At 42.4% G+C, this 26,164-nt stretch overlaps 1 protein-coding gene across 1 annotated transcript; it reads left to right on the top strand.

Moving 5' to 3' along the window:
* The first annotated feature begins 1,794 nt into the window (after positions 1-1,794).
* TMEM123 (transmembrane protein 123) lies at positions 1,795-20,216 on the top strand. Its single transcript, XM_065626785.1, has 6 exons — positions 1,795-1,934; positions 7,474-7,530; positions 9,597-9,662; positions 14,009-14,194; positions 15,638-15,791; positions 17,788-20,216. Exons 1-6 carry the CDS (start codon positions 1,859-1,861, stop codon positions 17,810-17,812), a joined length of 564 nt encoding a protein of 187 aa, XP_065482857.1. The 5' UTR covers positions 1,795-1,858; the 3' UTR covers positions 17,813-20,216.
* Positions 20,217-26,164: the final 5,948 nt, after the last annotated feature.

The raw sequence follows: 26,164 nt of genomic DNA on the forward strand, positions 1-26,164 counted from the left end.
ACTAACTCATCACTTCTACAGGAGTTACAAGGCTAGTGCCCAGAAGCCTTTGACTTCTCCTTGTTCCATGTAACTTAACTACTCTTTTCCTGCAGATATACAAGTTGAGCAATGTTAACTAGGCTACTCCAAAATAAATTGCTTCCAGTCTGTTCTAAGCCTGATGTTCACTGGAGTTGTGCAAACGCTGAAGGACTTACATAATTAATATCTTTATCTTCTAAATATATGTTAGTTTAATAAAAAATATTCTTTCTCCCTATAAGCTTTGGCTCTATAACCAAATGGAGCCCCTTATACTTAGTAACATATGGATTATTAGTATTTCTAAGCTTTACAAGAGTTAGGCTTGCTGCAGATATTACTCCTACTGCCATCAAGAAAGAAAAGCTTTGAAGGATCATATCAGAAAATTCACAGGAAAAATGCATGCTGGTCTTCAGGTACCTTAGTTACAAGAACTGCACAGGAAACAACGCAGAACAAAGGCATAAGAAAATGTCAGAAGTATAACGCAAGCACCTGTTTTCAGAAAATGCAAACTATGGGGCCTAATTAGGCTAGAACAACAAAAAAAATGTTTATTCAGCATTTTAGTTTATCATTTGCTTGCTGAGACTTACAGAGCAAATGCACATAAAAGGGTAATTCTGTCATAAGGGAAGGGAACCAGGTTTCACACAGTGCCCAAGCACAGTTTCCCAGCCTGCCCGTGCGCTCTCGGGCCAGCCGTGTTCCCTCTGGCGCAGATGCATCGCTTGATGTGGAAACATCAGTGTGCCGCAGCAACTTCAATGCAGTGATAAATGTTAAATATGCTCCTGTGGCTTTGATGAGAATCCTGCAGTTATCCACATTACAAGTAATTTTCTCTAATTTATTAGAAAGCAGTGCTTATTTTCCTTTCCTTTGATAAATAATTTTCTGGTTGTTTTCATGCTTAAGAACATATTAATAAATTCCCTTTGGAAAATAAATTTCTAACATCAACTTTATACTAGAAGTACACAAGAAAAATTTGAAAGACTTGAACGTAGCTGTTACCTTTCGCTTCTCCCTACTAGCTTTGTAGTTTATTTCACAATTAACGACACATAAAACTTTTCTAAGTGCACGGGGAATTTCAGAATACCTCTACAGCGTTAGCTCTGGTGACTTAACAGCATAAAACACAACTAGATTGTATGATAATCAGCAACACTTAAGCAGAGAGGGAACACCACGATAGTTAGAGCCTCCAGCATCATGTAACGCAGCCGTGCAGGGCGAGCTGCAGTCACAGGGAGCGCACCGGTAACCCGGTGTTGTTCAGCTGTTAACGAGGAGGAGAAGCCCGCACTGTTGAGGCTCTGGTCGGAGATATTAAAAAGCTCTTCAGAAAACGTGCTGGCTCACGCCAAGGACCACGAGCGTTGTTTGCGGGCAGCGCTCCCGGGGCTCGATCCCGGCTCCGCGGGTGCTTACGAACCCACCGGGGCGCTCCTCGGGCATCACCCCCGCCTGCGCGTCGTGGAGCGCCGACTTCTGTGCTCACCAGTCCCTCCGCACGGACACCGCGACACGGTGCCGCCTGGCCTGCTGCAACACCGCCGGCAGAGAGGGGACCCCGGAGGGACACCCCGCGGAGGAGCGCGCTGAGACCCCATCGCGGGTGCCCGGGCGGGTCCCGGCGTGCGCTGAGGGGGCGGCACCGCGCGGGGCGGGGGCTCACGGCTGCGCCCCGCAGGCGGGACCGGCAGCGGCCGCCTCCGGGCAGGACGCGCCGCCGCCCCTCCCGCCGCGCCGGCCCGGGCAGGCGGCGCCGCGCTTGTGCTCCGAGCCCGGCGGCCCGCGGCTCCTCCGCGGCTCCTCCGCGGCCATGCGGCTCCTCTCCGGCGCTCCCTGCGCGCTGCGGGCGGCAGCGCTGCTGCTGCTGCTGCTCGTCCCCGGCTCCCGTGAGTAGCCGCCGCGGGGGCGCGGGCGGGCGGGACGGGCACAGCGGGCGGCGGCGCTGCCGCGGCTCCTCTCCGCCGGCGCGGAGGCGGCAGCCGGTCGGTCCGCTGGCTGCTGCGGCGTCCCCGCCGGGCGGAGCCGGGCTCGCCGTGGGGCTGGGAGCGGGGCCGGGGGTGCGGGCTGCGCCCTCGCTGCCCCGCCGGGTGCCCCTTCGCTCGGGTTTGCAGCTGCGAGGAAGTTGGGAGGTTTGCTGGGTTTTTTTCTTTCCCTCTTTGAAACAAGAGCTGAGGTTGCGCCGTGCACATGGCCGGTTTTTCTAGTGCGGACCTGCGACCGGAACGGAGTGAGAAGCTTAATATTCAGGATGTTTTTGACGTAGAAACAATAATACTAAAAAAAAAAAAAATGTTTTGGAGCGTGCATGTGAATGCTTGCACACAACGGAGGGATGCACAGACACGCCCCGCGGCCGCCCCGCGCACCCCGAAGTTCACCCGCGGCCCGTGTGCCGTGTCCCAGCGGTGCGGCGCCGCAGATGTGCCCCGAAGCCCCGCGTGTCGCGGAGCGGGGAGCGGCCCCGTCGGTGTCCGGACGAGCAGGTCACGGAGAAGCCGGGGAAGCCACGGGACCCCAAACAGGGTCAGACTGGGTGGAAACGCTTTCCTTAACTTTCTGGATGCCGTTCTCCGAGGCGTGCTGTAATTGTGGCGTGTGGCTTTTAATAGCTTTGGGGTCATCGTGGTTTTACTGTTGGGACAGATGGTGTGTTTTGTCACATTTCTGTCAGGGATTTGCAGCAATGCCTCTTTCTAGTGACTGATACGCAGCCTCCTGTTTTCTTGTGCTTTAACTCTGCTAGTAGAAGAACAGATTCAGGGGATAGTCGTCAACATGCACTCAAATAAAATGAGAGATACAAAAGTCTGAGATGCCAGTTGCCTCTTCAGAAGAGCAAACTGTCCCATACAATGCCCCACAATTTTCCAAAATAAAGAAGCCAAAAGACAGGTATCAAAATTAACTTCTCATAAATAACATTGAGGAATATCAGTTAAACTAGCAGTGTTAATATGCTGTTGTTTAATCTGGTGAAACTATAATATAAATGGATACCAAAAAAAAGTAAAATTAGGAACGTAAACAGCTTTATAATTGCCCTTCCAAAAAACACAAGCTTTTTTTGAAGAAGTTTACATATAACCTGTTTACTGCTTTATGGCCTCCATTTTACAACACTAGGCTGCCATTTCATTTGATATAAGGTTGGCCTGATCTGTCTTTTATCATGCTACTTCCTGAGTGTACATGCTGGTTTAACTCAGTCTCCAGGCAGTGCTGCCTCCTGGGGCAGGGATGATCTCATCTAACTTTTGACAGTCAAATATAGATCTTGCTTTACATATGAATTTATTGTCTAGACCCCATTTATCATGTGTTGAGAGAAGTTCTGCCCTTTTAAGGCTCAGTCTAATGTATCTGTTGAAGTATCTTCTTTTTTTTCTGCCCGCTTACTCGGAAACTTCCAGAACCTACTATTGAGATTTGTGTTAGTTTCAGCAAAAGTTTGTGATTCACTAATGAACACTACAGGAGAAAGCGTGAAACCCATCAAATACAATGATTTGCAAAAAGGGAAAGTGGCAGTAGGTTTGTCCTCGCTCCAGCCATGATTTTGGGGCAGGCTGGTTATTTCAATATAATGCTGTTCTTTTACTCTGCTGGAGAGTTTGTTCCTATGTGTTGGTGAAATCAGTGGCAGAAACATCACCAAAATGTTATGGTTTAGGAAAACTCCCGTGTAAAATCCATCTGCCTTCCTGATACCTGAGCGAGTAAGGAGAACCCACGTTCCCTGGCAGGCCGCTGCTCCCAGCCCTTCCTGCTCTGTTAAGATAGCTACCAGCGTCTGCCAGGAGCTCACCTGGCCGTAAACCACTCGCAGTACAAAAAATGGGCAGCAGCAGCAGCCTGCGGACCTGAAAACAGGCATGGTGTTCTGATTTCAGTGTATCTCCTCTTAGATTCTTGGATGATGGCAAAAGGTGTAGTATTTTTTCAATCTCAAGTTGACAAGGATTGAAAATCAGTTACTTGGGTCCACGTTATTTCCTTAAGCATATATGCAACAATGTTTATGCTTTTCTTTGCAAGACTGTGAGGTAATTTCACAATACTAAGGCATGAGGACCTGTCCAAAAGGTTGCTGAGATAATCCTGCCTGACCTCTGTCAGGATGAAGCAATAGCCTTCTTGGTAGCTCAAGAATGTCACTTAAAAAATAGGCACCAAAATAAATTGTTGTGTCAAAGGGAAAAGAAATATAATATTTATACATAGCAGGGGGTTGAATTTATAGTTTGTCAAAATTGCCTGGCAAATATTACAAAATATTTGGGACCAGGGGGTTTTTTTTGTTTTAATTTCCAGAATTTGATTTTCATCCGTTTCAACTGAGAAGAACAAGTATCCTGATGGTGGAGACTATCTAGGGAATGGTTATATTCATGTTGCTTCTCTAACATCTCTGCTGTAACCATTCCAGCACCTCAACTGTTAACTCAGTTGGGTTGCTCAGAGGTTATTGTGCAAGTCAGAGATCTTTCTGGTGGACTGTGCATTGTCAGTGCTTCTGTACTTCTTGCTTTTTAAACCAGCAAAAGTGCAATGGGGACATAAAACTCTCCTACTTACCTTCTCAAACTTGAGAAGATGCCAGGCGTAATTTTTTATACAACTTTCGAAATGTCCCCAAAATGAATGTGTAAATGTGAGTTTATGTACCAACATCTTTCTGCAGCATAAGGTTTAGTTAGACTAGGCATAAAACCTGTGAGTCCTTAGTTCATCTTAAATGTGATTGTGGGAGTGGGCAAATTGACCTTTGTCACGTGCAGGGAACTGAATGAGCAGTGCCAGTCACCCGTGTATGGTTCTTCTACCAGGCTGCTTCTACAGAGAATAGTAATTTGGTGCATGCCTGAGCTGGAGACTACAGATTCCTAATGTTAAGGTTCATGGGTCTTATCTACTGTGTTGATTTTTGCAGCATCTGGCAAAATCAAGTCCATTTAAAAATCTTGTCCGGTTCGTTTTCAACAAGTAGCAGAGCTACCCCCGTCACCTACCCTGCATCTACCTCTGTATCTGGCACAAACACCGATATTCATCTCCTGTGGCTGAATGGCACTTCTGGAAGCAGAATTCCAGCTATAAAGCTGGAGGAACTGGCCTGATTTTGCTGATTTGAAAGTTTGCTTATCCGAAATTGTCTCCAACTCATGGCTTCTTATGCACTGTAGCAACAAAAGCACAAGAGGCCCCGGAAGCACGGGGGGTACCAGTGGGGTTCCGCAGGATGCGCGGCTGCCTCCCAGCCGCCCGCCAGCCACAGGCAGTGCTGGTTTTAGCTGCATCCGCGCCTGACCTTAAACAGGGGAAAACAGAGTCATCTGACAAAAATGTTGTTGATCCCCTTTCCCTGACCTTTACCAGTATTTGGTTCTTCAGTGCATTGTTTTGAGTTGGCTGTTTCCTTGGTTCGGTTCTGTATCATTGTGAAAAATGAAGGTGGAGACACTTCCCCCCACGCCACCTTCTCTGGGTCACGGTGGGAGCAAGCATCGGCACAGAGTTTGTCCACTCAACATTTTTAGGCCCAACACTGCAACTGATCCTGTGGCCCGAATTGCTTTGCCTCTGCTGTTGCACAGACCCTGCCATGCTGCAGCTGGCTGCTGCTTTCCCCCCTTGCTGCCCGCACACGTGCCCCTCGCCCCGCTGCTCCCTGGGGAACCCCTGAACCCCTCCCCGTTTGCGTTGGGCTGGTTTCACTGTGCGGTCCGTGGTCTCGAATGAGAGTCTCATCGCTGCATAAAAACATGTGCTGCTTTTCCCTTTGCCTTAAGCCAGGAGTCCTTCCTCCCTCCCCGGCTGAAGTCTCTTGCTGATCCCGGCAGAGATCCATGTGGCTTCAGATCCAGAGCTGCAGTCTGAGGATAGAACAGTTTGGGAATAGTATCATTTTAAGCTGTACTTTTTTTCACCTGCCCCATTCCCTGCCACATGTTCCAATGTGGATTACGCTTATGCAGTACCCCATATTAGGATGTATTTGTATTTTGGAGCCACTGCTTGTGATCTCAGTTAAGAAACTTATCAATGTTTGGGGTTTTGGGGGTCTTTTTTGAGGGGGGAAAAAAGAAAACTTGTATCTTTTAATCTGGATGAGGTCCTTGACATCTTTGAAGGTGTGCAGTCCAAGCTGATCCAAACTAGGACTAATAGAGTCCTGTCTTTCCTTCCACCTCTGGTTCCTGCCCCTTTCTTTCATCTCATCCTACAGGGAGCCCATTCTGCTGGTTGAGGCAGCAAAAACGTGTGCTCTTGGGGAGGGGGGCAATGAAAGTTTTCTGTTGACTTTGCTTCCTCAACTGGATCGTTGTTAAATGTGGGGCGACTAGCTCTGGTGTCGACCACCCTCTGCAGGATTGGGTCCTTCCGTGGGAAGCTTAGTTTAGCTGTGTCCCATCCTCCTTTTTTTGTTTGTTTTCCCTCAGCTTCCTAATTAAACAGTCTTAACATATCTTGCCTGCTGCCCTCAGTCTTGATATTGCAGGGGTAAGATACAATGAGTGGTTTTGTCATTTGTATTTGGAAACTTTACCATTCAGAGATCTTCACTAGGGTTTTGTAATTACTAATACCCTATTTCTGTTACACTTAGTTCAGGTTATTCGCTTGACTTTAGCAGAATATTGTTACAAGTGATCAAAACTAAACTGTCCTGGGCAAAGGCAGATTCCACAACTGACCCTTTTGCATGCATGTGAACGCCAGACTTTTCAGCCTGTGTGGTTTATCTTTGCATATTACCACTGTTTTGTAGACCAGGCCTGAGGACAGAGTATTCAAGCCTCAATTAGTCTTTAAGATATGATGACTATTTAACAGTGGTGTGATCCTCTTCTGTCCCACTTCCCACCTGCCAAATGCTCACTGGATGCATTAACATGCTGATAGTTCCAAATTGAGTAATGCATCTTCTCAGTGGAGCTTATTGTCTTACCGTGCTGTCCATGCAGGGGCAGAACAAGCGCTCATCTGCCTGCAAAGGCCTTGCAGACTTCAGAGGAAAATATTTATGTGAGAAGTTCTTTTCCTTCTGCTGTACATGGTGTGGGTCATATGTTACTACTGAAGGAAGGTGCCTGATTTTCTGCCTCTTTTTTCAGTCTCCTTTCATCTCAAGGAAGAAGAGAACTTGGGGTGGTGATGATGAGGAAGATAAAACTGAGGATGGGACGGAGTTCCAGTTCATTTGATGGTTGGGTAGTGCAAACGCCATTTTTAATGTGCGAAGAGCAGGCTGTTGTGGCACTGTGCTTTTATATCGTCATTATACCTAACTCCTGTCCGTGGTAGTTTAGTCATTTAGCTGCCCAAAGCAAGTGACAGATGCTGCACTAACTTCTTTTTTTGCTTCTTAGTAATCAAGCACCTAAAACTATCTTATTCTTCTTGGTTTTTATGTGGGAAATGAAGAGACAAACAACTTCAGCAGTCCTGCACCCCCTACTGTGATTCCAGGCCATAAGCAAGGTAATACTCTTAGCATTTCTGTTGCTGTTCCTCAGTAGCATCGAAAAAAGTAATACGTATTATTGTATGCCTTAAAATCTCTAATAGTTTGCTCTTTATTTTATTTTATTGAATTGTGAACAGCTGTAGGGTGGGAGATATTCTGAAATACCTAGAAATACCTGCCAACATGAATTTACAGTTAAAAAGAGAACCACCAGCTCAATAAGTCTGCTAGACTAGAATTCAGTGCTCTTGAGAAAAAGGCAAGGCACTTTTAAATTTGATTTTTAATGTCAAAATGGATTCTAGGTCCACTGTGCTTCAGCTCATTGCTAAAGTACATGTTTTTTTCATGGTGTGTAATCCTATTTTGACTCTGTTAATCTGTATACCTTTAAGCATGTGCCATCCTGGAGTCCTTTTTGACCTGTACTACTTCACTCATGTAATTTGCTGTTGGCCAACAAGTGGGGTATATAGCCAATACTCTCCTCACTGACTCTCTCTGTCTTGTCTTGGTTGCGTCACTGACTCACACCCAAATTCCAGGCAGTGTACGTGGCTTCTTCTCACCTGTATGAGCATGCAGTGCATATCCAGATGTGTTCCCAGGGCTGCAGATGCGAGCACTTGGAACTTGGGGGAAACCCGGAGCTGTGTTCTGGTTGCAGTGTTGGGCCGGTGTGGGAAAGGTTTAGCCCCGGGCATATCCGTGGCTTACACTGGTATGAAAGTCACCCTATCCAAAAATGAATGTGTTTGGAATTGTACAATCACAGGCTGTTTCTCAAAGGCAATTATATCTGCCACTTAATATCACAGATATGTCAGTGAAAGGGTTGTGTGCGCAGTACTCAGTGGTGGGGCTAGTTTGTTATGATTATACCAAGGAAAAGGCAAAGTAATTCTCTTTGTAATTTTTTTTTCTCCCTTTTTGGTAGGTGGTATGAAGGTGTAAATTTGTTACATTTGTTCTTAAACCTGGGCCCGCTCATAATATGTGTGCAATTGCAAAGAAGGTTGCCAAAACTGTTCTAGACTAGACTTTTCCACTGGTAAGAACAGCAGATCTGTTCAAAGAAAATAAGCCTACTCCTTGATTCTGGTAGCTGTGTTGCTGTTCTTGTTATCTCTGAGGTTATGGGCTTTGTTTTCGAGCCATGCTGAAAAGTGATAGAGCTGCTGCAAGGCGCATAGCCCTAGCAATGCGGGAGGATGCTGTGAAAGATCAGTAACTTCTGAGGAAAGAATGATCACAGAATGGGCGTAGACAACGGTGCAGAATGAAAGGAGGGAAGCATGTTGGCTTCCAGGAGCCGGAGTTACCAAACAGCCGAGTAGATCTTTGACAGGAGAAAAAGACCACTAACCTGTAAGAAACATTGAGGAGTGATGTAGCAATGAGGACAGAAGTGAGAGCGGGAGGGTGCTTGAGAACGTAGAAGTAACAAGAGAGCTGGAAAAGAGAAGTGAAAGAAAGGAGGGAAGGACAAAACCATTAAGACTGAAACGTAGTTTCTAGTTTAAGTCTTTGGAAACAGATACATTCTTAGGACCCTTTTTGTGTAGCGAGAGCGTAAGCCCACAGAAGTATGTTTCATGGGGTATTGGTCTACTTGACATGACTACGGTATGTTCCGGGCATGAGCCCAGTTTGCAACATATGCAGCAAAATTAAAGACTGAGGGATAGGAAATGGAACTGAAATAGACAAATAAAAGCTAGAAAAAACCCACACAGCGTTAAGTAGACCAAGAAAGTCAGTGACAGTATGGCTGATACAGGAACTGAAATATGAGTGTGACATAGAGGTGGAAGAGAGCAAAAAAAGATGTAAAGAATTCAGACTCAGACCATTTGGGCACTGCTGTGCTTACAGTCTGTGTTCTTGCTGCACTGAGATCTGGAAGCATTTTGCAGCGGGGTAAAAGCATCTGCTTTGGGATGGAATACTCTCTGCTCTATCCTCACCTTTAGCCTGAAAACATAGATACTCTGAGGAGAGTGTTGTGGGTACTGTAATTGTAGTATGTTAAAATGAAAATGAATAATATTTCTTTTCCTGTTTTCTTTTTTCTATTAAGACAATAGCAGTTCATCCACTTCTACTGTTATATCATCCACACAATCTACGGCAATATCTACAGAGGGTATGTATCTGTTCATTTGTCCATTACTATGAACCTAGAAGCTAGCTCCAAACCTACCCCAGATCATACCAAATTCTAAATAAATATCCATCAAAAGTGGGTATTTGAGAGAGGCGTTACATGTTGCCTCCCAGACTAAAATTATAAAACAACCCTGAAATGAAGCTATACTTTTTTTTAAGTAGCATGCTTCATCAGTAGAAGCAATAACATTTGCTGTGCCATTGAAAAGCAGGAATAAAACTTGAAGGGAGAATTGAAATAAGCTGGTCTTTTTAGTGTTCTTTCTTTGTCTCTAAGCAAACTTCTTCCATTTTCATGGAGTAAAGCTTTATAGGTTGTTGTGCAAACAATGCATCTCTCTTTAATGTTATTTTACAGTAAATAGATTTAGGGTATAATGAAGTCCTGGGTGCTTGAGTTTCAAGAGTGAGACTCTATTTCCTTTTAGATAAGAATCATGGCACCTCGTACCGTAGAAAATAGTCCTTATAGAGCTCATAGCACAAAAGAGTGGCGTTCAAGCAAGACACGACTGGCAGATCTGGGACAATCTGTCACAGGTACTCTTGCATTGTTCTAGCACTATTGTCTTTCCTTCACAACTTGGCAGAAGAACTGTAGGTAAGAATGATTTCCCAAGGTAGCAGTGTTGCGGTTGCGATGCTCCAACAGAAGTAGCATGTTTACAAACCACATCTTTGTAGAAAGAAGAAATAGCTATGTTAGACCAACTGGTAGAGTTTGAAAGCAGCTGTTTAACCTGGGACAGTTTGTCCACTTGGATTTGCAGTGTTCAAACCATTGGCTATGTCCATGTGAGATTATTTTTAAAAAGAAGTTTAAAAATATATTTTCTGGAAGAACTCGCACAGCCATATTTTACCACATCCATGAAGACTGGGTAAGAATTAATGTCATGCAGTTGTTCAGTCTGTGATGGACAGATAGAGGGTTGTACCTGGGAGAAGAAAAGCTGGTTCCATCCATGAACTGTGTCCCCTTTGTGCTAAGAGCCAGGTGAAAGCAGGGCAGAGAGATTGTTCCTACCTTAAGATATTTTGTATATTTGTGAAGTTTTATGCTGATCATAAGGTCTCAGCTATGTTGTTCCATTTCCAGTGCAACTCTCACTTTGTGTCTCTGTAATCTACCATGCTCAGAAGTTGCTTGTTATTCATTTAAGAATAAAATACTCAGCAGGAAAAAAAAAAAAAATCTTTGCAAAGGCCTTTGGACAGCAAGGAAGTGGTGCAGCTTCTCATTCCATTGCTTGCAGTGTACCAGTTTAAGCATGTCCAACCTGGAAAGTGGAGAGGTTTTTGTAATCCCCTTGTTGCCTTAGGGCCTTTGTGGGGTTTTAAGCACAGGTGTTTCTCCAGCCCTGACCATGGGTTTCTTGCAGAAGTCTGAGCCATTTGCTGTTAGGCACAGCACAAACCTAACACACAGCTCTGCCATGCTTCACACGGTTTATTATTTACATCCTTCTCTTTTTTCCTTTTTTTTTTTCCCCTGTTAGAAACTACTTAGATTTTAATACAATATTCATCTATTTTGATTATCTGTCTCAGCCTCTTCAGAATTGTGACTATTGGGTATATGTACTTAATTTTCCTTAGGGTCTCTGCCTTTTTTTTTTGTTTTCTTTTCTTGGAAGCTTTTCATGGCAGAAGCAAAAGTCTGTTTCATTAAGTCATCTTCCATGCAAAGGAGAATATTTATTTATTTTAGGAAGAACATTCAGTGATAATTATTTTGTATGTTAGTAGGCTGCTTATGCAATTTCAGTTGTTGTAATTTGATGGGTGGATATAGCATATGTATTTAATGTTTAAACACACATAGCATACATAGTAAACTTCTTGTCTCTTTTAAAAATAAAGCTTCATAAACCTGAACTGTATTACTGCCATGCATCCTTTTTAAATAATAAAAATTAACCCAGACAGTCTGGGTTTGTTTAGCATAATGTCCGATAAGCCCAGCTGGTCTTTTAGGGGGAAAGTAATTAGGCAAATAAAAGTACAGATGTTGCTCGCAACTGTTCTTTCATCTTAACTCTGTTGGTAAAATAGTACAGGTAAGATTTTTCAAAGACACAGCAGAACAGATTGGTGCCCAGTTCCTGTCAGCTTCCCGTATTCTCCAGCTGCCTCAGCCTCCCGCTGGTGTTTTGAAATGACTGATGCTAAATACATCATGAAAGATAAATCTGTAGGAGATTAACCAGATTTTAGTCTTAATATTACATCACCAAGTGTTGTAATCTTGATAAAGAAAAAAGGATCACTAGTAGGAAAGAGGTGGGGGAAAACTAATGTGCAGGTTTGCTGAAATTCCTCATGGTAGCTGCTTGGGTATTTTTTTGTGCTGGCTCAGGTTTTCTGTAGGGTAATTTGATGCACATGGAATAACTGCCATCTTGTGTAACATTGTTTAATAATTTTACACATGGAACAATTAGCCATTATATTGCTCAGAAACACAAGCCAGTTTGACACTCAGAAATCATGGCTAAAAACCAACCAAACAAAAAACCCCCATGGAAAACTCACTGTTGACATTTGCATTAGATTTGTCTTTCTTCTGGTATCTTTTATATTTTATATTATGCAGTTACCAGGTGTGGTTTCATGTCACATAACTGTAGATGGTTTCCATATAGACGTTTCCTACAATGAGGAACCATTTGATATTTATAGATCATTGTGCCTTTGGGGAGTTTACCTGTCAGTATTAAAATGTGCCCTGAATTTTATCTGATGTATTTTACACATGCTTCATAGAGGAACTGAATTTCCTAGTTGTAACAAGGTAAGTACATTAATACAGTACTCCAACTGTTCCATCTCAATGAATGCTCATTTCAAACTGTTTCCGAGGGTTATGGCACAATACAATTATAACATCAAAGAACAGGAAACTAAATAACATTTACTATGGGGACTGTATTGGGCTGTTTCAGTAGGTTTAATGCTGAATGTCTCTTAAAAGTATTGTGTAAGCCAGTTCCTTTCTGAATGCTTACATTGTTGTATTGTTGGGTTTTTGAAGTTTTTGTTCGCATCTGTACGGGAAGCAATGATACTTAAGTCTTAGCAAAGACACCATTCTGTGTGTAGCTACTCATATTTTAAACCACGCTTACAGGAAGTTTATTTTATAGAAGCATTTTACGTGCTGTATGAAAGAAGCAGGAATTGAATGTCAAGTTTTCTGTGGAATTAAGATGAAACTACCTATTCTTCAGTTGTTCTAGTTTTAGACAATTTTCAAGAAAACATTAGACAGTTGAATGTCCATAATGAAAAGCTTTTGTGGTGTTTAATATGAACCTACCTTGTGTGAGGTTCTAGAAATAATACGGAAGTAGACAACTGCAAAGGGAGCTTTTTCTCCCTGAAATTCCTTCATACATAAAAGATATTTGCCTCAAGTTGTCTTCTTAGAGAAATGTGTAGCTCCATGACAGGCCGCTTTCTTGTTAGTTCCCTCTTGCAAAAATAAGTAATTATTCTTAAGATCATTCTAGCTGGCTGCCTTCTACTAGGTTCTAAGGGTTTTGCTATAAATATCAATCTCTATTATTCTTGAATTTTGCTTCAAGGTATTTTTATTCTGAACAGTTCATTACTGCTTTCTGAGGAGGGAAGAGGAAGTGTTAGGTAAAAGCAGAGTAAAAGTTAAAGATATTAGGTGTCAATTAAACTTGTGAAACAGCATTCCAGTCTTTGTTTTAACTTTGGCAAGACAGCTCACTACTAAATGATACAAGCCAGTAGACTTATTTAGTTGAACTTCTATTACATGTGGAAAACTTTTTGAACCTTAAGTTAAACATATATACAGAATTCTCTCTGGTAAGTTGAATATACATGCAACCTTAGTAGAGCCAGTGTTTCGTTCAAAAGCAAATTAAAGATTAAATCATTACTAAAATAGGGAGGGCATTTTCGTGCAAAATCCGTTCTTATCAGAAAAGCTTAGTTATCTGAAAAGTTGTGTGCTTCAAATGGAAAGTTACTGTTGATCCAGAATTTTATCACATTTAAAAATACTGTAAGTTAGGTGTGATTCTCTGCTCCTTCTAAAAGTTATCAGATATTATCCAGGTTTTCTATATAGCCTTTTATTAAAACCATTCCTGACCTTGAGCCCCAGAAATCAGAAGTTGGGCCTTTCCAAAGGAGATGCACAGGAAAAGGGTCTGTGTGCAAGTGGCATTTTCATTGTTACTCTGTCATTCTGTTTGGGCATGATAAATGCTAGCGCATTCAGTGAGTATACAGTTTATTATTTCTGTGTTCTTTTTCTCTGCGATATCACAAATAAAAATTTCCCAGGTGTGTCCACCAGTACTACTCATCTGACCAGTCCCAGCCAGCCCACCACCACCACTGTGTCTGTCACGACTCAGCCCACCAAAACCAACCAGACAACAAGATCCACCACAGCTTCATCAGTCACATCATCACAACTCAATGTTACAGTGGTGACCACTTCCAAGACCTCTTTCACTTCTGTTACAGGTGAGTTCACATTTCAAGAAGTTTATAAAGACTTGTATAGATGTTGACATGTGTTGTACGATTGTAAAATTGTTAGTTTTACAGTAGTATGGTAGTATAACAAAGAAAGAAGATGTCTGCATACTGAAATGAAAGTAAGGTGGGGTTTTATTATTAAGTTGGCTACAATAATGTTGCTCTGAGGACTTCACTGCTTCACTTAACCTGAGAGACCTGACATACTTAGGACAAAAAGAAAAAGCGGGTGGTCTGAACCAGCAGCCACCAGCAAGGAGACCAGCAATGTTAGGAGAAAGCCTAGCTTTTGAATACAACTTCTGTATCTGTTCAGCTCTCCTTCTACAACTGAACTTGAACTCATCTCTACTTTTTGACAGCTGACCCGTGGCTCAGAATATGTCTACTGGCTTCCTAGAAAGACTGAGTTCCGTTAACTACATTTGTAGCAATGTAATGAATTTTATCGCTAATGAAGGCCGGAGTATGACTATAAATGAGTCACACTTTATGTAACGGTTGTCAAATACAGTTTGACAGTACCCTTTAATACAAAACCAGCAAGTGTAGAGTTCAGTATATCTTTGTGTTTAGCTGCTTGTTGACACCACTTCATGCTTACACTTGTAAACGTGTCGGGGTTGCTCACGTGTCAGTGAAGCGTCACTGGGTAGGTGAACCTGTCATCAGCAGGACTTTTAGTTGGCCACACAACACTCCCTGTGGCAAGTACAAATAGAGATGGGCACAGACTGGGTCTTTTGGTGGGAGCTTATAGCAGATAAAACCAGTTTTCACAGGGAAACTGCTGTGGCTTATCTGAGGTCGTGTTATCTCTGTCAGTCTTTGTGTTGGGCTGCAGAGCCGATCTCACTTGGAGGGTGAGGGTACAATTCCATGAGACAAGGTAAAGCAATTCAACAGCTCTTCATCACCAAAAGTATTTTACTCCCACCACGTAACTATGCTGACTGACCTGGTGGTTGTTGGACCCGTGTGCAGGCTGACTCAGTGTGCTCATCTGGCCGAAAACCACCTCCTTTTCTGGCTGGATTACTTTCATGCTAGCTTAGTGAGTTAAATTGGATGATGGAGGGTATGAAAAACACTAGAACTGGCCCAAGAAGGGCAGGAGCTGCATGTGTGGAAGGAGGGGAGAGCCGGGGGAAAAGATGGGGGAAAGAGGGAGCTGGGGAGAAGGGACAGTCAGTCTTTTGGAGGCAGCAAGCAGCTGGATCAGCTGCTTCTGCGCCACCAGAATCTGGCACTTAAGAATGGAGCTCTAGGTTTCAGTGTGCTTGGCTGGTATCTTCTGAGCTGATCTATGTTACATTTGTCCGGTTGAGTCTTTAGATGACATGTCGATGGGGAGGGCAGGTTATAGAGGAGTCCCTCAGAACACAGTTTTGCAAGCTCTGTAAAAAGTGCCTTCTGTTTTCTTTGCAGCCACATCAAAATCTGAGGCTGTCGTAACCAAAAGCTCCAGGTTTGATCTGGGCAGTTTTGTAGGTGGCATTGTGCTGACGCTTGGACTCCTAGTTATTCTCTACTTCGGATGCAAAACCTATCACTCCAGAAGAGGCATTCAGTACAGAACCATGTAAGTTCCCAAGGGATTGTCTCTTGTCAGTGTATGATTTTCTTGAGGGAAGCAAGGACAAACAAAACAAGGAGAATGAACTCTGATATATACATTTGTTTAATGTGCATTCTATTAATATCATTAAGAGATTTAACTGTGATATTTTGTCTTTCACCACTTCAGCTATTCCTCATTATGGCTGTCTTCTGTGTGGGTTTTTCTCTGATATATTATTTTAAATTATTCTGTTTTTTTTAAAAGATCCTTGTCCTTTAGCTATTCCGTGAATAGCTAATATTTCCTTAAAAACATTTCCTTGAAATGTTTGCTGCAATTTGCAAAAATTCTGGTTTTTTCCTGACACTTTCTCCTAGGCTCTGTTTGTTTATTCACTCTTTGGCATTTTCTTCTGCTTTGCCATTAGTTTTTTTGTAGTAGCTCTATTTTCTGTCACCTATATGACGTCTTGCTGGAACTCTGTTAACATGTGTCTTGTATCACCTTTTATGTACCTTCAAGTCTAATTTGAGCAGCCAGTTTTAAATCTAGACATCTAATACTCCACATTCTTAAGTCAGCACTGTTGAATTGATTCATTTATTTCTTCTCACAGAAAACATTCAAGGCAAAATGGCCATTATTCGCATTTTTTTAAAGCACAGTATTTGATTGGTGTCAATATATGAACTCAGACTTTTGCCCTACCTTTCAACATAGGCAGGCCAGCTGGCTGAGTTCTAATATTTAATTTGGTGCATTATCTTGTCTCAACTCCAGAAATGCGTCTATAAATTTGTATGCGCGTAACCTGCTTTAAGTATTTTTCACAAGTCCAGGAAATGAGAAGTAGAATTCATTTAACTGAATGCCGGCATCTGCATCTGAACTACTCATTTCATATCATTCATATTACCTTGAAGTAGGGTAAATCTGTCAGAAGAATGAGCCTGTCCATGCATTTTTATGTTCACTGTGAGGGCAGCTAAGAATCCTAGATACAGAAGTGTGTGCTGTGGATATTGAAAGGTACAGGCTGGTTCCCACCTCAGGTCACTTGTTTACTCTGTGTACACCAGTGACCTTGGAGCTGCAGGCTGCTGATATTTTCCTTGTAGAGCGTAGGTGCTGTACAATAAATACAAGCCTATTGAGAGTAAAGTTGCTTTTCGTCGTTATAATTTCAAAACCCTTTAGAAGTTGTCTGTGGACTTCAGACCGTCTGTAGACTACAAGTTCAAAAACACTGATTGAAACAGATTCTCTGCCACCAGCTTCTTCCAGGCAACTGATCTCCATCCTTTATGATATTGGATTGGGGGACAGGAGGTAGTAAGTCTGGTCTTTTCTTGGGTATGGTTCTTCTTGGTGGAGCTGCTCTTTTCCTCTCCTTTGCAGCATTGATTTCATTCATTCCATATCATCCATCTCAGCTGAGAAGCTTCAAAGAATCATAAAATTATTCTAAGCTTGTTTTAAGTGAGGTGATGTTCTTAGACTTGCTGGAATGCTAGTGTTTAGCATTGTGTTTTCTCTCTATCTTGATTCCTGCTTGCTGTTAATAGGATTCAACCAGTCCCTGCTGTACATGTTTACTTACGGTAGTGTCTGAATGGGTATTGTAGAATTCAGGTCAACAGTATCTTTAAAACAAAGGAAACCTGTTGCTGAGCTTGTAAACTGGCTTTGATTCACTGTTACTATTGGATATAGGTAAGATAGATAGGATAAAAATGCCTGAGCAATAGCTGATCTAAAAATATTTACTTGAATGAAATGTGAAAGCCAAAATGTTAATAAGGCTGGTGAGGCTGGAGGAGTGTTGACAAAATGAGATTGTTCTGCTGACTTCAGGCTTGGCTGAGAGGACTGCAATTCCCAGATCACTGTGCCCTTACCCTTCCCAGCAAGATGGACTTGGTTCACAAAATAACCTTCTTGGCAGCAGCTGGGTGGCTGTTTGTCATGTTGACTGTTGCTTTACTGCAGAATGTTAATTACTGTGTTTCTGTTACAGCGATGAACATGATGCCATCATTTAAAGAGACTTCAGGGAAGACGGTGTTGGAAACCCATCCTATCGCAACTGTTGTAACTTCTGAAATAATTCCTTTCATAAAGATGATCACGGTCTCTAAACCTGTCTTGGGTATGATGCTGCAAAATGTTGAGAAGCTCTTTAAACATCCTGGGTTTATTTGCATTGGCTTTCGTAAGAAGAGGAACCCAGCACTTTGTAGAGACAGTATTCTCTCTTTCCAGTATTTGTAACCAAATTTAAAGAAATACACCTATTGAGTCATTTTAAGGTACACACAGAAGTCTCTGAAATAACTGATTACTAGCACAGTGGGTAGCATCATTGCCAGTCTAAGTTCAATTATTTCTCACATATTGCATAAATCCATTGTGTTCCATAATGGATATAGTAGGTTAAATAGGATGTCTTTGAGACCAGGCATAGGTTTTTGCAAGTAATTTTTTTCCCTAATATTTTGTATTAAATTGTATTTATTCTGAAATTTGATGTGAACTTTAGAAATTTTGGATTTTGAACCGTTCAGTTAATTTTATTAGGCTGTAAAGAGACATGGTTTGCTAACTGTATAGAAAATAATAATGAGTACTTTTAACGTCAGTCATTAGCTCACCAGTGACCTGCACAGACTTCCCTAAACAGGCTGTACCATGAGATGAGCTGCAGGAAGCATGGACAGACTGGAGATACCCATCCACAACCCTTTTCTATAAATGGGTCCTTATAAGAAAGCAGGCTATGTGATCCATAGCTGCTTTTTTCTAGCATGTCCTTATGAAGCATGTGCAATTGAAGATAAAAGTGGAAAAAATAATTGCACCATCATAAATGTGATATGAAAATCTCTTCTAAAAATTGGCTTTTTAAGTTGAATGTAGCAATCACTTCACTCTTAGTTTTTATTACTATGAAGCTGTATGCAATGTTTTAGCAGCATTTACTAAACATTGAAAGTTACATAGAGAAGTGGAAAATCTGCAAGACAGAATTTTAGAAGAACATAATCTGCATTTTTACAACTATTTTCAGAATTGGTACTGCTGGACATGTGTACAGAGGTCTGGTCAAAAGCCCACTGAAGGCAACAGGGCATCTCTCAGAAGGCCTTTTGATTAAACTGAAAGAGGGTAGATTTAGATTAGATATAAGGAAGAAATTCTTCCCCATGAGGGTGGTGAGGCACTGGAACAGGCTGCCCAGAGAAGCTGTGGATGCCCCATCCCTGAAGTGTTCAAGGCCAGGCTGGATGGGGCTTTGGGCAACCTGGTCTAGTGGAAGGTGTCCCTGCCTGTGGCAGGAGGGTTGGAACTTTAAGATCCCTTCCAACACAAACCAGTTCATGATTAAAGCCCAAATACACTGGGGGTGCTGTGCAAGATGGTTGACGCTGCTTCCATATCACTTCTGCGTTTACACTGAGGTAAACCTGCTGACTTCTGTAGATGGGCTCCTGATTTACACCGGTGCAGGGAAAACTATAGCAAGGATCAAGGTCAAGAAATACAGGCCCATATCTTCTTATGTCACTGAACAATCGTTCAGTCCTGCTCAGGCTCCACTTGTATAGACCTCTCTGTGGTGAAGAGGGTTGAGATGGTGGGACTTGACCATCTTGGTTGCTGCTGGCATGAGTCCGTCACTCAGGGCACAGACAGGAGGTGGTGACAGCTGAGGAAGGTCACAACGGGAACCGCATGTAGTGCAGGTGTGTCAGGGCTGGGGAACAACGCGTCAGGGGTAATGACTGCAGCTCTGGCATGGCTTAATTGTTTTGTTGAGCAATAGTTTATTCTGCCATGCAATGTTAAAATGGCCATATGGATGGTGTTTTTTCCTTTTTCACATGGAGCAGTAAAACTGTTGTGTCTGAGGCACAGCCGGCTCCAGCAAACCATGGCAAATGCACAGTCCTTAATAGCACCAGCCATGCACCTGAAACGGGGTAGCAGGGCTGTTTTGTTTTTACTAAGACTGAGGTACAGGGGGGAGGAGTGATTTGAAGTTAACTTTTGTGATTTTTCTTAAATGCATTGTTTTGTAGAAAACTTCTGGTTTTGACTTGAAGACTTTGGAAACAATACTTTCATAGAATTGCAATTCCTTACTTTGTAGAAATTAAGACAACTAAGTGCAACTCAATTATTGGGATTGTCTCACCTCTGTTGTACAGATGAATAAATAAAATTCAATCTTTGGAGTTACTATATCAATTTCAGATGGATTTTTATTTTATTAGGTTTCATAATTCCCTCAACCCTTCCCTCAGTCATAACCATTGAATAAAAAGCATTCACTGTATCTACTTTTCAATGCTAGAATACCAGACCTAGTGCATTTTTGCCCAGCTCAACCATTTGTAATATATTTTATAATGGTGTTACTACAATAAAGCAAAATTATGTGCTTAAGGTTTCAGAGGCGTCCGTGCAAACCTGAACTCCTTTCAGGTGTTTGGATACTAGAAAAAGTGAGGTGCAATTGATCAATTGTACCTTTACATTTGCTTTCCAACAGTAAGTGAAAATCCCACCTTTAAGTTACACGTGTATGAAGAGGGATGAACACGACAGCTTTTCAGTGTATCGTACCACCACTAAATACATATTTAGGCTTCATTCCTGGAGGTTGCTATACAGGCTTGGAACAAGCAGTGGACCTGAATTTAGCTATGCTCTGCACATGTAGAGGAGTTGGCTGTATTAATAACTATTAATTTAGCATTCAAAAATTACGTTAACTAAAAACCGGCACTTAGTTTCTGTAAGGAAAGAGTATTTGAGAGTTTGCCACAGGAATCTACCCAATTTTAGACCAATATGAGGTATAAAGCTGAAGTAGCAGCAAAAGACAGAAAAAGGTCGTCTGTCTCATAGACTGAACTCTGGAGAGTAGAATATAGAATAGAAGAGTTGGAAAGGACCTACAGTGGTCATCTAGTCCAAGTGCCTGATTGATTCAGGGCTGACGAAAAGTTAAAATGTGTTGTTACGGGCATTGTCCAAGTGCCTGTTAAACAACAGGCTTGTGGCACTGGCCACCTCTCTAAGAAGCCTGTTGCAGCATTTGACCACCCTCTCTGTAAAGAAATGCTTCCTAAATATAATCCTTTCCTTATACAAGTCTCTTCCCACTCACTTCTTCGGTGACTAGTTATTCTAAATTCAATGATAATTTTATGATCTGTTTATATTCATTTTATGCAATAGATTTTTAGCATAAATAGCTCCTCCCCTTCTATAGGTATACTTATGCGACAGTCAGTCTTTCAGCTGTTCCTTGACTGAATTTATTAACATTGTAAAGATGATTCAACTGTTTATAGCTCACCCTCTCAACAGGACTGCATATCTTTTCTTACTAGTACTGTTGGCTGAGCAATGCAGTTCATACTTCTGTCTTGCTTAGGAACCCCTCTGGTGACACATCACAGAACTGCATTTATAGTTATCACGTTTTAAGCTCATCACCAGCATTCAAGTGATTATTACAGCTCTTTCACACAACCCCTATACTCATTATTAATCCACAAAACTAATGGGTTTGTGCTTCATATTAAAATTTATTTCATTAGTACTGCAGGCCTGGGAAGTCACCCAATGGCTACAGCACAGCAGTACCTTAGGTCAGATACCATGAATGTTACTTTTGCCCTTCAAACACATCGAGATCAACCATAAAACCACACCTCAGGACTGCAGCACTCTGCCTTCCTCCCACCTCAAAGGTCTTTCCTTTTTATAGAATCATAGAATCATTTTGGTTGGAAGAGACCCTCAAGGTCATCAAGTCTGACCATAACCTAAATCTAGCACTAAACCATGTCCTTAACATCCTCATCTATGTGTCTTTTAAGCATCTCCAGGGATGGTGACTCCACCACTTCCCTGGGCAGCCTGTTCCAATGCCTGACAACCTTTCCTGTGAATAAATGTTTCCTAATATCCAATCTGAACCTTCCCTGGTGCAACTTGAGGCCATTTCCTCTCGTCCTCTGTCCTGCTACTTGGGAGAGGAGACCAACCCCCTCCATGCTACAGCCTCCTTTCAGGTGGTTGCAGACAGCGATAAGGTCTCCCCTCAGCCTCCTTTTCTCCAGGCTGAACAGCCCCAGTTCCCTCAGCTGCTCCTCATAGGACTTGTATGCAACAGCCGTTTAGCCTGTATTCTAGTACAAAAGTACAGCTCTTCCAGTTTAATTGGTTTGATGGGGCACTGCATCAAAGGCTTCAAAGCAGTCTAGAAATGCTGCTGACAATATTGCCAAAAGCAAAGTGGAATGGCATCAGAGACTGAAAATTGCCTAGATAACTCAAGGGGTTAAGGATTTAGCTGTGATACGGAAGCAGACAGAATGAGAACAGACCTGTGCAGAATGTAAACATGTTCTCGAGACACTGCTGAAGGAATCCTGATGTGTGTATGACTGACAGGAAAGTTAAATGTATTTAGGAATCTGCATTTGACAGCTCTCGCACACAACACAGACACAGAGACTGCCTGTTCCTGTTATTGATCCTACAGTGTCTAAGCTTTAGCTTGAATTAGAATTTCATGTCTGGTTTGCTATAAAAACACTACTTTGTGAAGTATAGGGGTGTCTTCAATCTCCAGTTCAGGAACTCTGAAAACTGAAAGAATAAAAGGGACTTCAAATTCTGGAGACTCTCAAGTGTCCTCTCAGAATACCACAAGGAGATACATTTTCACTCTGAAAATCAAATTTTTGTCTATTGTTTGTTCTGACCTTCTCCACAACAAGTTTAAAGCAGTTTGGAAACCAGGGTGCTGTACCAGGCCAGCACTGAGGTGATGGATGCTTTAAAGTGCTGGAAGAAAAACTGTGTAACTTGTTTCCTTGACAGGGTTCATAAAGAAAAGCACTCTTCTTTTGATTGTTGCATGTAAGACAATGTTTTCTAAAGACTTTATCCTTCCATTACAATTGAAGCTATCCATTGGGCAAGTCACAACTCAATATCCTATACTCCATGAGTATTTAATTTCTCTATCTGCCAAAAGAATAGGGCATCAGTAAGTCAAGCTATACGGATCCAAAAGAAAGATATTTTTGTTCTGACCAAGTCTACACCTTCTAACACAGCTTAGAAACCTTTGGCAAGTTCTCCAGCTTTTCGCTAAAGATGTTTCACCAGGTCAAAACTAACGTGTAGGCCACTGCTAGGCCACTGCCCATTGTGCAGGCAATTTCCTGCTGTGTTCCAGTATATTTTGATCTCTTCAAAGAGGGAAAAAAACCCTTACCTGTTTGTTTTTTGAAAATAGCACAGCAGGATCCGCTGTCTGGAGTTCTGCCCTTCCTTACACAGGGCGTATGCAATACCCCAAACTCTCAGGCTTGGAGGGCCCCATGCCAGCAGCCACCAGTGAGGAAGCTGGGCTGGGGCATCAGTAATCCTTGTGAACACTCTCTCAATTAAAGAAACAAAGGACTGGTGATTTAGTATTATCTCAGGAAGTTTACTCCCTGCACTAATAAGCTCTGGAGCAAACAGTTGCATGTTAAGTAGTTCAACAGAACAGAGAATACCTTTTTGTGTCCAGAATTCATCTCCTGCCTGGCCTCACATACCTGAGGTGGGTCACCTTAGGAATAACTAACAGCAAGAAAACTGAAATTTGCAAGTTCAGTCCACCTGCAACATTAAACACAATACGACATACCCCAGCCTCACTACACGATGATTGCCACAGCCCAAAATTAAAGGCAGATGAATTCACTGTTTACAATTTCATTTGCTTCTCTTCTTCTGGTGTCTTGTGAGGAATACAGCAAAGAACCAAGTTCTGACAGCATGGCACTATGCTGTTACTGAACAAGCACTGTCACAAAAACCAGTAACATAAAGATTTTTCTTTTATATCATGCTAATGGAGCTCCTAGATATTTCATATGTGGCCATTCACAGAACACTGCTCTGTTACAATGGCTGGTGGCGGTGTGATCACTTGTGGATGCCAGGACTGCACGCTGTCTTCAATTGGAAGAGCACTGAGGTTCTCGGTCAGTGCTCAAAAGCAAACAGAAGAGAAAGAGACGCATTCAGTTAAATAGAACACACATTAAAAAAAACACGCTGGAAACTGCTAAATAATTACAATAAAACTTCATGGCACTTGCTGCAGTAAACATACAGCTGCTACTTGGGAAGCCACCAGTATCTCAAACCGGTATCAGAAACTGCAACTGCTCCAGGTTAGATCCTTTGCCGACGGGATAAACTTCCTTCAAGTGAAGAAATTGCTCATTTACAGAAGCTGGGAATATTGCCTCCTATTGTCATGTTAGAGCAAGTCTGACACTGAACTGCAATGATACCGAAGTTCCCGTGATCTACACCCCCGAAGCCGCGCACACCCGCTGCGCCGGGCCCGGAAGAGCTGTGGCCGGGCAACGCTGACGTCTGAGAACTTGAGCTGCTTGATCAGCAGCGCTGCGCAGGAAGCTGGGGGCAGGGAGGCTGTTTATGCTGTTTAGCCCAGTCAAAGCTCTGGAAAATGCGTTCAAAGAAGGAAGCAGACACAGAACAAAGTGTGAACACAGTCAGCTGGTTCACAAGTAACCAAAGTCACTTGATCTCCTCTCCAAATAGAACGCTTTGCAGGCAATCTTCTCTGTGGTTTAACATTTTGCGAGGGTTCTGTTTGCCATGTGCTACAGAAAACTAGTTTTATTATATTATAGCTTTCTTAGAATAGCACTGAGGAGAGCGTAACTGCTCACATGTGCAGCGTTATAGATCAGGGCAACCATAACCACTATAGTGGGGCGTAATGGAAAGCCATAACCGAGACGAGCCTTCCTGCCAGAACTAGGTCAGAGACTTTACCCAGTAGTTTCTAGACCAAGTTCTTCCACTTTACAGAATCACAGAATGTTAGGGATCAGAAGGGACCTCGAAAGATCAGAAAGTGGCTGAGTTGCCCAGCTGGAGGCAGCCAGTGCTGTCTGAAGTTGCCCAGGACATTCAAAACACCAACCAGGGCTGACAGGTGTGTTGCAGGTCCCAAGATACCCCCAGGCATCACAAATGACACTAAAGCCCTGTATAACCTGTCATCCGATCTAACTGCCATGTTCAAAACCCCCTAACTCCCCTGTGGTTCTAAAGAAAAAAACCATAATTGCTTAAAAAGTGTGCCCACTACTGTGTTTTCCCTCTCCTCTTCCCTGTTCTGAAACAGGGCTTACACACTAACCCTGCCACTCTCTTCAGGTGAGCCCAAACTCTCCAGCTTCCCCTGCAGATTGATCTTAATCTGTAGAAAATACATTTGGTTCTAATACTGCTAATTTCTGGGTCTGAGCATCAAATTTCAAGCCATGCACTTTGTTCCTTAAGAAGCTTTCATAATCTTTGACAACTTAAGTTGTTACACAGAAGAGCCTTTCAAAACCAAAAAAGCAGAAGTATGTTAATCAAAGCTGTTAAAACTACATGCTAGGTGTGAAACATTTACATTTTAAACATCAAAATTAAAGGGAAGAGATGTACATGTAATAAAGTTGGACAAAAGTCTACATTTAAAAGAATTACAGCAAGCCAATCTACAGTTAAAGAATCCTATGTACTGCAAAGAATGTATACCAAAGCATTAATGAAATTAATTGCATAGTGCCAGCTAATGCACAGCATTGAACAGTGTTGCAGAAATTATGAAAGAATGGATGAAACCAAACATCAGTGTTGCTGAATTCACACTATAAATGTTTACCGACAAACCAATCCAGATTCTGACACCCCTGCCCCGCCCTGCCCTCCCCCCGACAGCAAATCAAGACTTCTGCAAAATTTGTTATCTCCAGTGTTATTTCAAAAGGGATTCCAGCCCAGGAGGTGCTGCTCAGAGATAGAGGGCAAAGACAAACAGATGGTGACTGGAATGTACCTTCTTTTGCACAATTGTGCTCACTGAATTTAATGATCAGTACTACTACTGGAAACATCCTGAATCTGCAAACAAATCGACCTCAATCACATAATTAACAAATAAAAGTACATGTTTGGGCCCTTTTTAGCTTGTCAAAACTTTGTTCCAATGTTGCAACTGCAATTCTGCTGGAAATATAACACGCTGTTCATTCCACGCAGTCTAAATTCCAAACTCAGTGGACAGATTTCCCAAGATGGCAGGTGATTATAGCAGGAGACCCAGAGGCTTCTTTACAGACTTAGAGGGAATATACAGCACCTGTAAGTATGACTGACTATTTACTTGCTAGTGACAAACATTTCCCCCGCTTAATACAAGCTTTGCTCTAAACACTGGGCAACCATTATACAGAGTAAGTCACGAGCTACTATTTTTCATGTATACACTTCACAAATCCAATGCA

Source organism: Caloenas nicobarica, chromosome 1 (assembly GCF_036013445.1).
Source record: "Caloenas nicobarica isolate bCalNic1 chromosome 1, bCalNic1.hap1, whole genome shotgun sequence".
Classification (NCBI taxonomy): Eukaryota; Metazoa; Chordata; class Aves; order Columbiformes; family Columbidae; genus Caloenas; species Caloenas nicobarica.